This window comes from Priapulus caudatus, unplaced genomic scaffold, assembly GCF_000485595.1.
Source record: "Priapulus caudatus unplaced genomic scaffold, Priapulus_caudatus-5.0.1 Scaffold487, whole genome shotgun sequence".
Taxonomy (NCBI): Eukaryota; Metazoa; Priapulida; class Priapulimorpha; order Priapulimorphida; family Priapulidae; genus Priapulus; species Priapulus caudatus.
Window position 1 is genome coordinate 32310 of NW_014577548.1, and position 11749 is coordinate 44058.

The following is an 11749-nucleotide window of genomic DNA, read 5'->3' on the forward strand; positions in this document are numbered from 1 at the left end:
ACTAGTGAGGTGTAGCAGTCAGTGGTGGTCAGTACAGGTATGTCTTAGTACAGTAGCCCCTATCAACTAGTGGTCGTAGCACGATGGTGTATACAGGTACAGTGTTTAGTAGCCAGTACCATAGTAACAACTAGTGGTGTTAGCAGTAGTGTGAAGTACAGTAGTTAGTGAAAGTAGCCATAACACACTAGTGGGAGTAGTATGGGGTATACAGATATGTTATAGTGCAGTAGCCATAGTACACCTAGGGTTTAGCATACAGTGGTGGTAGTACAGGTAGTGTTATAAAGTAGCCCTACGGTACAACTAGTGGCTGAGAGTAGTGTCGTAGTACAGATCACGTGTTAGTAGAGTAGCCATAGTACAACTAGTTGTAGCAGTAGTGGTGGTAGTACAGATAGTGTTAGTAGAAGTAGCCATAGTACAACTAGTGGTGTTAGCAGTAGTGGTGGGAGTACAGGTAGTGTTAGTAGAAGTAGCCATAGTACAACTAGTTGTAGCAGTAGTGGTGGTAGTACAGATAGTGTTAGTCAGCAAGTAAGCCTAGACAACAGTGTTTAGCAGTAGTGGTGAAGTACAGGTAGTGTTAGTAGAAGTAGCCATAGTACACTAGTGGTGTTTAGCAGTAGTGGTGGTAGTACAATAGTGTTAGTAGAAGTAGCCATAGTACAACTAGTTGTAGCAGTAGTGGTGGTAGTACAGGTAGTGTTAGTTTTTGTGGTTATACAGCTAGTTGTAGCAGTAGTGGCGGTAGTGTTAGCAGAAGTAGCCATAGTGCAAGTAGTGGTGGTAGCAGTAGTACTGCAGACGACTTACGCTGCGGTGACCTCCTCGGGTTCATCTGCTCTCGCGATGCGAGGAGGTGGCGGTCTCGCACTGCTGGGCCGCGCTGGCCTCCTGCGCACATAACGCAACACTGCATACAACGTGGCGCACATGTACGCTCAACGAGTTTGCACTCGTCGCAATCGAACAAGTGTCGCAGCTCAAATGACAAGCGGCTCTAGATAACTACTGTTGAGATAGAACGTTTGAAAAAGCAACGCTTGGCGATGAAGTGCCACAGAGTCGAGGATTTGGCGTGCATAACTAGTAAACACGAACACATTAGTCTAACATGATGCATAGACCAGATTTCTGGTGCGTGGTTATCTCACTATAACAGATAGGTCAATCATCACAGGCGACAATCTCCTTATTACTTCTACTACTTTTTTTGCAGCATTCCCGGAATTATTTCGTACATATTTATAGAATATACCACTATGTGCACACTATGTGCGTGTGCGCGCGTGCATGTATTAGTGTTGTCAATCGGTTGTAATTTCGTAATCGATCATCGGTTGGACCCAAGTAACCGATGATCGGTTACAATCGGTTACTCGGGGTGTTGAATGCCTGCGTGTGCGTAACGTCGTGTGCATGTACGTGTGTGCATGTATGTGCTTGTTTAGCCCTGTTTACTGTTTGCTTTACACTGTTTACTACTGTGTGTATAATACATGTATGTTAATAAAGGATAACTTGTATAGTAGCGATGATATCTCTGATTCTCATCACTTTTCCAAGTTTTCTAGTTGTTGTTTTTTTCGATGAAATTGATTATGGATTTTGATAACCAAGCGCTTGGTTCGAGCCACTGTTCAACCGATGATCGAGTATAATCGATGATCATGACATCACTACTGAGTACAGTTAGCATAATTTATGTCAGTATGTTGCCTGTAGTAGCAGTTATAACAGTGTACATACCTAGAGAGAACTTGTTGAGGGACAATATCTTCTTCGTCATTTTGAGGGACGGCACTGGACTCTCTGGTGGCCTTCATTGCAGACCGTTGCCTAGAAGGCCCTACCGGCTGCTCTTCTACTATAGCTGATAAATGAATAAACCAGTTTTAGATCTTGCTAGAGTAAATAGGATTGGGTATACATGTTCCGGCCTATCTGTGACTGTTATAAAATGATGAAGATATAAACTTGAGCATGGAGCAATACATTTTTGTGTAACGTTCACCACTAGCCGAATGTTAACTAACTGTGAATTACACTAAGCTAGTGATGAAATTTTTAATACACAATTCATGTTTATATTTTAAACGGGAAAAGTTCCCAATGTAGTTCGTTTTTAATATTTTAAATAAGTATAATTCAACTATCAGACAACATAGGAAACCGTCAATGGGAATAGAATTTGATTACTGGCACATACTAAATTATTACTGCTATAACTGTAACATATACCACAATTTGAATTATATTACATATAACTCCAATTTGTAGCTTACAATTTTATAGTGCCAAGCTATGCATATTAAATATATAAAAATATTCAATATGCATAAGGTCACTCTACTAACTTCCTGTAAAAGTAATATATATATATATATATATATAAAATTATAAAATTCAATCGAGTATAGTTCAAAGAACACTGATAATGATAATAATAGTAATAACAGCAATGACAACAATACTAACAACAACCATGCTACCTCACAAATAAAGTACACACTGCCAAGTAAATCAATCACTGCATTAATGCACCACTATATTTATTGCAAGAGCCTATCGAGTGGTGTGACTGAGACTATGAGAATAACAACATATTAAATATATATATATATATATACATATAAATATGTATATATATATGTATATAAATATAATATATACATACATAGAGACGTCAAAATCAGGGATAAGCAAATCTGCTGGTGGAAAGCTGAACGTCACTATATATGCATTTTTCAGATGGAGAAGTTCGGAAGGAAAGCACTTTTGACATCAATTCACTGAGTATTTTGCTGTTATATAAGTTATCCAATTTTACTTAAAATAGACTCAGCAGAATAGGTGAACAGCAGTAATAGCACTAGGTGAAGAAAAGGTTTACGACAGTGAGGTTTTGATTAAAAAATAAACAGAAATTATGTGAACAAGTTCATCTAGCAGCATATCAGCTTCCTGAAACGTTCATGTGATTTCACACTGCTTGTCGGAAACAACCAAAATTTATGTGCTACCTTCATAGCTAGTGAATCACTAGCAATATCTGTAGCTAGCAGTAGCATTTGCTGCACATATACTATAGTTATAGAGATTAATTGGCTGGTACAAACAATTTCTTTGGCCGTTTTAATGTATTTGCAATTTAAAAGATCAGTAAACATGAAATTACATAAAGGTCAGTTGCTTGATAGCTGCCTAAACATGCCCACATCATTCTGTTATAAAAGAAACACAGAGACTTTTAAGATGCAAAAACCAGATTTCATACCTTCCACATGTTCTAACCCACTTTCAACATTATCCTCCACATCTACCTCCACATCCACATCCACATCCACATCTGAGTGCCCTAAGTGACCCAGTTAAATGTCGTCAATGTGACACAGGTGAATAGTATAGAGGATAATATGAGTAGATAATAGAGATTAGCATAATACAGACTTACAGCAGTTATAGAGGAGGTAAATAGCAATGTTACATTGTGTATATAAACAGGTGCACATACACTACCCACCCACAGAAAAAGCTCTCAAAAACGTAGAATTGGTAGAGGGTGGTGGCATCTATATTATCAATTACAACTTTTTATTGACCTATTAATTAACATAAAACCTAAACCAATCATTAGCAAGATAATATAGCTGTTAGTATTAGTAAAACGCTGCTATGAATGCAGTGTTAGTATCATGTGTACTACCGCAAAATTGGATTTAGATTTTCCCACAAAATAAACTACTAACCTCCTTCAGTGGTTCTTTTCTTTCGCCCACCTTTAGCTGTTCCAGGTCTTGGAGCCTGTACCGGAAAATGTAACCGACCTAATTTACAAAAAGCTTGCACCGAAATATAATCAATCACACACAGATCAAGTGACACAAAATTAGATTTTGTTGAGCATTTATGGACCGTATAAATAGAGCACAAGTAACAAAAACAGTGGGCAGCTTTTAAGGCACACTCCAGAACATTTGTAGCTGGTTGTGGATAATAGAGTATTATCCTACACACTCGTTCACACATGAACCATATGGATAAAAAACGATTCCACCGAGTTGTGACATTCATATGAATCTGGGGAAATTGTCCAAAGAAATATACATACAGGTAAAGAATTAATGCATGTCTGACCTGCTAGAATGAGCACATTACCTCATTTTCAAAACCAACTTCTCCATTTACAGGCGGTCTTTCCTCGACAGGCAAAGCAGGTGTCTGAGGCACATTTTCACCGACTCTTGTCTTCTCTTCCTTCTCCCTTTTCTGTGGGAGAGAAAAAATCTCATATACTATAATCTGGCACCTAGCACTATAACTTTGCATTCAAAGCTCTGCTTATCTAATGATACATAACTATTAAGTACGTGGAACACTGAAGAAACTTACATGCGTTTTTTTCTCTTTGTCCCGGTCACGATCCTTCTCTCTGGGCCTACGTTTCTTCTCTTTGATTTTTTCTTCGCTGCCATCAGCCTTTACTTCCTTCTTGACTTTCTCTTTGGTTCCATTGACCTTCACCTCACTGTTAGATTCTTTCACATGTTCTTTGCTTCCTGCTTCCCTATGCTTCTTTTTCTCTCTGTCCTTCTCTTTGTCTTTGTGTTTTGATCGTTCCTTGTCTTTATGTCGGTCTTTAGATCTACAGATGTACAATCGAGATCTGTAATATTGCTCTGTTCCTTAAAGTTCTTTAAAATGAAGTTATAACTAGTGAAACATTTTTGTGTGAAACAAATTTAGTTTTTACAATATATAATCGATGTATTTTTCATTTGTACATAACAGAAATGATTTTTGGGTGTCAAGTTTTTGGGTGTGACCTACACCTTAATTTATGTGGTATTGCAACCAACGTTTTGTAACCAGGGGAGCGTTTCACGAAGCGCTCGTTAAGTTAGTGAGGGGTTTTAGGATATCCTTATATATAGAGTGTTTCACGAAAGCCTCTCTAAGTTTCCACGTTTCACAAACGTCTCGCTAACTCAACGACGTTGCTATTAAGGAGGAATATTAAGAACAGGTCAGGGGCAGTACTTAGGCTATCGTACATCAAGCAACGCGCAATTTCCCGCGTGTTTTTATTGTTTTGGCAAGCTGTAGTGTAGAGCGAAATCCCACCGAGAAGGTAACTTCTGTGTCTACGAGAATACTGTGCAAGGCCTGTGAAGGCATGACACGCAGGGGTTAAGTGTTGCTAAGAAGCTTCTTATTGTAGTAGCAGATTTTGAAGAGATGAAATGCTTCCTTGCACTTTACATGTGGCGTGCTTCGGCTGTTCGTGTATGTATGCTATGGCGGTATGTGCTATAGGTATATATGCACTGTATCCTATGGCGCCAATACTGTATCAAAGTAAACGTGAATCTAAACCTTCAGAATTTATGTTACATTTTTGTTCAGTCAATACGTCATTTGTGGTAGTTCTAGTTGCAGGAAATATGACAACCTTGCTTTAGTTTAATTATTTCTCAGGTACTTGGCATTTAAAAATACTTTTAACCTATTATTTTTTGTTTGCACGCTGTTGTACCTACAAATGACGCGAGAGATTAGCGTAGCAACTCACAGTGAGCTGGGTCGCCATTAGACTTGTAACATGTTTCTATATATAGACTATCTAGTAGCAAGGTGTAGAGATCGGGTACCAGTCTATGCCGCCAGCAACATCGTTACAGCTGAATTTTAAAGACCGTCTAACAACGCACCGGCATAAGTTTCGTGAAACACTTTAACGAGGGACGTTTAGGACAGCGTTAGGCTCTCGTACAAGAATTCTAAGGATATCCTTAAGATGGCATTTTTACGATAGCTTCGTGAAACGGCCCCCAGATCATCTGGCACTGTGTGTTAAAGCTACACAAAAATACATAAAATACAAAACTACATAATCATGTCTACCTTTCTTTTTCATCTACTCTCTCTTTGCTGCCATGTCTCTCTTTAGTTTTCAATTTGTCTCTGCTTTTCTCTCTGGGCTTTTCATCCTGAGAAAGAAAGAAGCGAGGAGCTAAATATGACAAACATGCATTGCTAACTTAATTTTCAATTATTATACAACAACATACATTTGAATAGAAGTTGTGCAATTATTCAGCATTTTAGTGAATCATGAAAAACCTGATTCATTAAGATCAGTTTAGAGAATTGCAACGTCTATACACCATATACATTCCTTACAATATTTATAAGATACAGGTTGGTATAATCATGATTCAAGTGTTGTTCGCAAGCTTTTAATTATTTATTAACATGGTAGTGCCAACACAACACAAGCATTTCTGTTCTACTACACACATCATGATCAATACAGATGCAAGTTGCTAGAATATATCTGTCTCGGTATAACTGCATAGTTCCATGTACACTATCCTGCACTACGGCCATGCATGTTTAAAGATACCTTGTCTGCCTCAATTTATGCAACCTTCTAAAATTACATGATCTGGATTACTTTTGAAACCAACTTGTGTTCCCAATCAGGTTTACTATGTTCATGAAAAATATTATACCACAATCATCCCCTGGCTTACGAAAAAGACATGTTCCCAACGAACGTATCTAAGACAAAATTCCGTAACGTGAATGCCATTTTCCCATTGACTTCCATTAAGTCTGAGTAAGACAACACATACATCTTTCGGATCTTTTAACTTGTCTTTCTCCTTTTTCTTCTTCTTCTCTTCATTCTTCGTGGTGCCAGATGGCTTTTCTCCATTAATAACCTTCTCTACTGCATTGGTGCTATCAACCTGATAAAATAATAAAAATCATTGTGAACTTGCAGCTGATGTAAGGTCAAACATATTTATGCAAATATACATAATAAGATTTTATGACCCATCTATCGATCCTACCTACGAGTGACGGCAAGCAAAAAATCTGCTAATAGTGCCTTGGTAAACATTGATCGGAGGCACGTGGCCCCATTGCAGACTGTTACCTAAGCACACATGCAAGTAACCTTAATCCAATAATTGATTTACCACACGCAACATTATACATACAGCTACCATTCGTTAAGACTTCACCATTCATAAGCCCATTTCTATCACTCTAGATCCCCACGTTGTATGTGAGAAATTCTAAATTATGCAACTGGAGGAGTTACACATTTGCATCCCTAGAGCTCATGCAACACTGTCGTGGGAGATCAGTGAAGATATCAGTAGAAATGAAAAACCTGACAGTTAATGAGTGAGTTAGTAGTTAGTTTTCAAGAATAATTCGTGTTTTTTTTTGTAAATAAGTTGGGTGCATACAAGGCACAGACCAGGGCCGTAGCTAGGGAATAATGTATGGGGGGGGGCAAGATGAACGAGTGCCGGTGGCGCTTGCTTGTATTGTAGGGGGTCTTGGGGCATGCCTCCAACGGAAATTTGAACCTAGGAAAGCTATGAAATGCCTTCAGCCATTTCAGGTAGGTTACTTGCTAATAAACTCCCAAAACGGTTAAATGCGAGTACTTGTTCTAATCTTAGATTTTATTCTTCATGGGTTCTGGTTGTTTTGTGGTATGGAAGGGTCAGCTGCCACCCCCCATGCCTGGCGTAAGCTATGGCATGCAGACACTCAGAGATGATTTACATGTAAAACCAACGCAGAATAGGAAAGTGCGTGCGGTGGGTGGATATTATATACATGCCTATTCAGGCTGCTTCATTCATTATATATGTTGAATATTTACACTTGCCTATAACAAATGATGGCTAAAAGCTCTAACATTATGTCAACAGCGCAAACTTATTCACGCTTCCAACTTATACCTTGAATCGTAATCTTAATCTGTTAAGGCATATCTGCTAAAAGATGTAAATGGGCTAGGTGCATCTTAACAACTCACCCCACTATTAATAGCCTCTGCTAGTGCCTGTAGAAATTCATTTGTCTTCTCCGGTTCATGGCCAGCAACAATCTTTGATGTTTTTACACTCAGAGATTTTCCAGTTGTAAATGCTGAAACATCAATAATGTTTACCCAATTCAATTCAGTGTCGAAATAGCGTTGTCCGGTGTCCGAGACAACCAGAATTTGTGCGGACAAACATAACAGTCTAAGACATTGTCGGTGGAACAAAAAAGTTGACGAAAAACGTACTGTATTTATGTTTTTCTCAGTGCGTTCTTTCAAGAGACTTTAGCCGGTGGCGGCCGCCATTTATTCTATGAGTGTCGTAAAGCTGAGTTCTTACCAGGCGGTTGGAGTAAGCGCTTGGGCAGTTGCTAATTTTCCAATGTTGTATGATGTCGAGTTTTTTACTGCATGTTATGGGGAGAGGGTGAAGCTTCGCGGATTTAGATATGGTAGACTGAAAGCGGCAGGTTCACGCCCGTACATTTGTGCTGAGGTGTTTTTATTCTTATTATTTTGATTTCCGTTTGATAGATATTGAACTCTGTGGATAATCTAGAAGCAACATGTCGCAGACATGCGGGGGGTATATTAGTTGATTTGCGAGAGTTAGAAGAGAGAGTTGTGTAGTCTGAATGAAGGCTGTAGCATGTACTCGATAACATAGTTGTGCAAGATACGTGATTTCATCTTGCGGCACACTCTGACATTTCATATAATCTCTTGCTGGTTAGAGTGGACCCATACCCGCCCCGCGCTTGTTTGGGTTCGGCCGGTGCGTCCTTATGAACAGTTTTGAAGTGGTCCAGACGCCACTGAGACAAATTCATATCTTGGGAGCTCAGAGAACAATGACACAAAAATGGTCGCCTATTCAACGAATTTGTAGATTCCTCGAGACAGACTCAAAGATTGCAGAGAAAATGGTGGATGTTAGGAAGGAGGCCGGGAGGGTGTGGAGAGGGGGCGGCAGGAAGCGTAGTCGGTGTGGGATGATTGAAGGGTAGGATAGTGGTTAGGATTATTGTAATATGTAAGCGCTGACACATTTCCGCAGGGTGTGTTTTTGGCCCTCCTTGTTAAAAAATCCTGGCTACACCACTGTTTTTGGGTGTTTTCTGACCATATTATTATGTGATTGAAAATAGGAGATTTGGGGATATTTTTTTGGGACAACCAGAAATTGTTGCGGACAACCCGATTTGATGCCTGGGTTGTCCGCAGGACAACCACATTTTTTTTCTTATTTCGAGCACTGCAATTCAATTCAATTTCAATAAAGTTTTCTCAAATAGATAAATCGTTAGGGTGTTATTCTAAGCATTTGCAAATTTGTTAAAATTATTATAATTATTATTCAATCAGGAAGTGATTTTATTTTAATTAGATCAGATTTCACTTTAATTAATAATGAAATTATAACCATTATTAAATCAGAAACACATAATTTAGTATTAGAACTGATTTGTAAAACGGAAATAAAATCTTTTTCTGGGGCCATTTTGAAACCAGTCTGGTTCATTAGAGCGAGTTAACAAGTTTGTGATGGACCCACTGACATTTTACTACTTCAATTTTTCAGTGTGTCTTTTCCTATTGTATGCCTATTTCTTAAATAAATGGTGTGTAAACGTGTTTTTCTTGCTAAATAATTACATACTTGTTATACAAACTGTATCACTGTCAAAACTTTTTTGAGGTATTTCGAAAAATGTGGTTATACGCCCCCCCCCCCCCGAGTCAAACAAAATTGCCCGTTTACACATTTCCTGTTTGGTAATATGCATGATGCAGTTCAAAATCACATGTTTAACAACTTTAAATTTGATAAATGCTAAAATTGGGAATAACTGGACAAAGATAAAGTCGAAGCAGTCGGTAATGAAAGTTAACTACTCAGTTGTAGGAAAAATAGTGTTGGATAATGGGTCAAGCGCGTAAATATAATCTTTCGGCCTGCCAAAAAAATGTTTTCAGTCCAATAGGTCGGACGAATTGTGGATTTCTCTGGTAAATTACATGCTATATTTTAACTTACATGTAATCACCCCATATGTAATTACTGGTACTCCTAGTGTAATGTAATGCAATGTTATGAACGGTTGCATGTGGCAGTACGGCTATACTGAATAATAAACAATTGCTCACCAACAACATCGATGGCTTTCTGTAGGAATGACATCTTTGCTTCCTTATCCTTGACATTTTCTGAATTCATTTCATCCTCAGCATACACACCCTTCATGAACCCAGTTGTCTTTATCACCTATATTACAGAAGTTACAATAATTACTACAATTGGAACGTAATATAATTTAAAGTACCCCAACATGTAGTTCAAGTTCCAGTTGACTATGTGCACATAACTTTTAGATATATCACAGAAAAATGAACCAGTGAGAGAAGAGCCTTACTTTCAAAGAAATCTGATAGCTATTAAAGTTTGTTGATATTCTGAATGTATTTCTGAAAGAAATACTTTAGTTCAAGCTGTGGAAATCTTCAAATGTGGTTAAAATGTGGCAACTGTCATGATACTGAAAAATGTGGCTGCTTTATTTATCACTTTATATACCATAACAGTACAAACTCATAGTAATTTTTATACTAGAGTAATTAGTAATAATACGAATAATATGTCCACTATTAGATGAGACCTAGTATAGTAATTTGTCTATGTTTTTACTTTTCAATTTATTATAGATACATAATAATTTCAATGAGTTCAGCCAACCATTTCCCCGACACTGCTGTAATAGGGTATATATGCCAGATTATTGTTTTATGACCTTAACATTGGCGTTACTACCAGGCAGTCTTGTAACAAGTCAAGTCACTGCCTCGGACTCGAGTCGACTCGAGTCGCATTTTCTGGTGACTTGACTTGACTCGAATCGGGAACCCAAAATGACTCGACTTGACTCGAGTCACCACTGAAAATGACTTTACTTGACTCTGACTCAACCGTTATGGAGTCAAAGAACAGGACTCGAGCCGCCGTTTGATGACTCGAGTGCTTCTAAGTTATAGCTAGTGCATTCCAGCTCTAGCGCTAGCGAAACTCGGACCACAAGATTAATTACATGTATATGATTAGATAGACTCTCCACACTTATGTACGTCCGCGTGCCTAACTATATGTGCGCAGATCTTTTGAAGCTTTTGGACGGCTGTGCGGTGCTTAAATTCCCCGTTTTAAATCTTACCTCATTTGACACCAAAGGGCCCAGTAAAATCCTGTTATCCAATCCCTTCGTACATCCTAGACACTGATGAATATAGAATACTTAATTGACTATTTAACGTTACCAATCTACAATTTTTGTGTTACTTATAGAATTATGGGAATAACATTACAAATAAATTAGCTAAAAATCATGACAAATACTAATTAATACAGATTAAACAATATTTTGTTACTTGCTAAAATTTATTTATTAAGTTTAATGTGTTTTTTAAAATGTTTTGTTTTTACATTTTCATGGACGAGGACATGGGCTACATGTTTGTTTTTCATTGCATGCGCTGGCTCCAGTAGTTCACACGCGTGCGATATGGTGACCAGTGGCATAGTTAGGGGGCCCAAAGGGGACCATGCCCCCCCCTGTTGATCCAAAAGTAAAAATATTAAAAAAAAAATAAGAATTGTTCTACTAAACGAGAATTGTCGTAGTCAGAATGAAGGCTGTACATGTACTCAAAAGTGCCTCAAATACCATCTCCTGCGATCTACATTTTCAAAATTTTCTGGGGGAGAACCCCCAGACCACCCACCTATTTCTCACCCCCTCCTGGAAATCCTACCTAGGCATTTGCTCAACCTACGGCCGTGCCCTGAGTACCTCTCATAAAATGTTGCTCCACTCTATATTCTCCTAGAAAGTTCAATTT

The 11749-nt window shown here is 38.3% G+C and overlaps 1 protein-coding gene across 2 annotated transcripts in view; it reads right to left on the reverse strand.

Moving 5' to 3' along the window:
* LOC106810931 (TRAF3-interacting protein 1-like) overlaps positions 1-11749 on the reverse strand; it is a 17782-nt gene that overhangs the window by 3475 nt on the left and 2558 nt on the right. The window contains exons 2-11 of one of the 2 annotated variants that reach the window (XM_014814415.1): positions 10007-10124; positions 7850-7962; positions 6642-6758; positions 5908-5993; positions 4396-4648; positions 4162-4272; positions 3753-3807; positions 3281-3361; positions 1753-1876; positions 817-897 (exon numbers count right to left, since the gene is read on the reverse strand). In XM_014814415.1, the coding sequence (XP_014669901.1) occupies positions 817-897; positions 1753-1876; positions 3281-3361; positions 3753-3807; positions 4162-4272; positions 4396-4648; positions 5908-5993; positions 6642-6758; positions 7850-7962; positions 10007-10124 (1139 nt within the window). The remainder of the gene's footprint in view (positions 1-816; positions 898-1752; positions 1877-3280; positions 3362-3752; positions 3808-4161; positions 4273-4395; positions 4649-5907; positions 5994-6641; positions 6759-7849; positions 7963-10006; positions 10125-11749) is intronic. The other variant, XM_014814416.1, reaches the window with a different exon arrangement.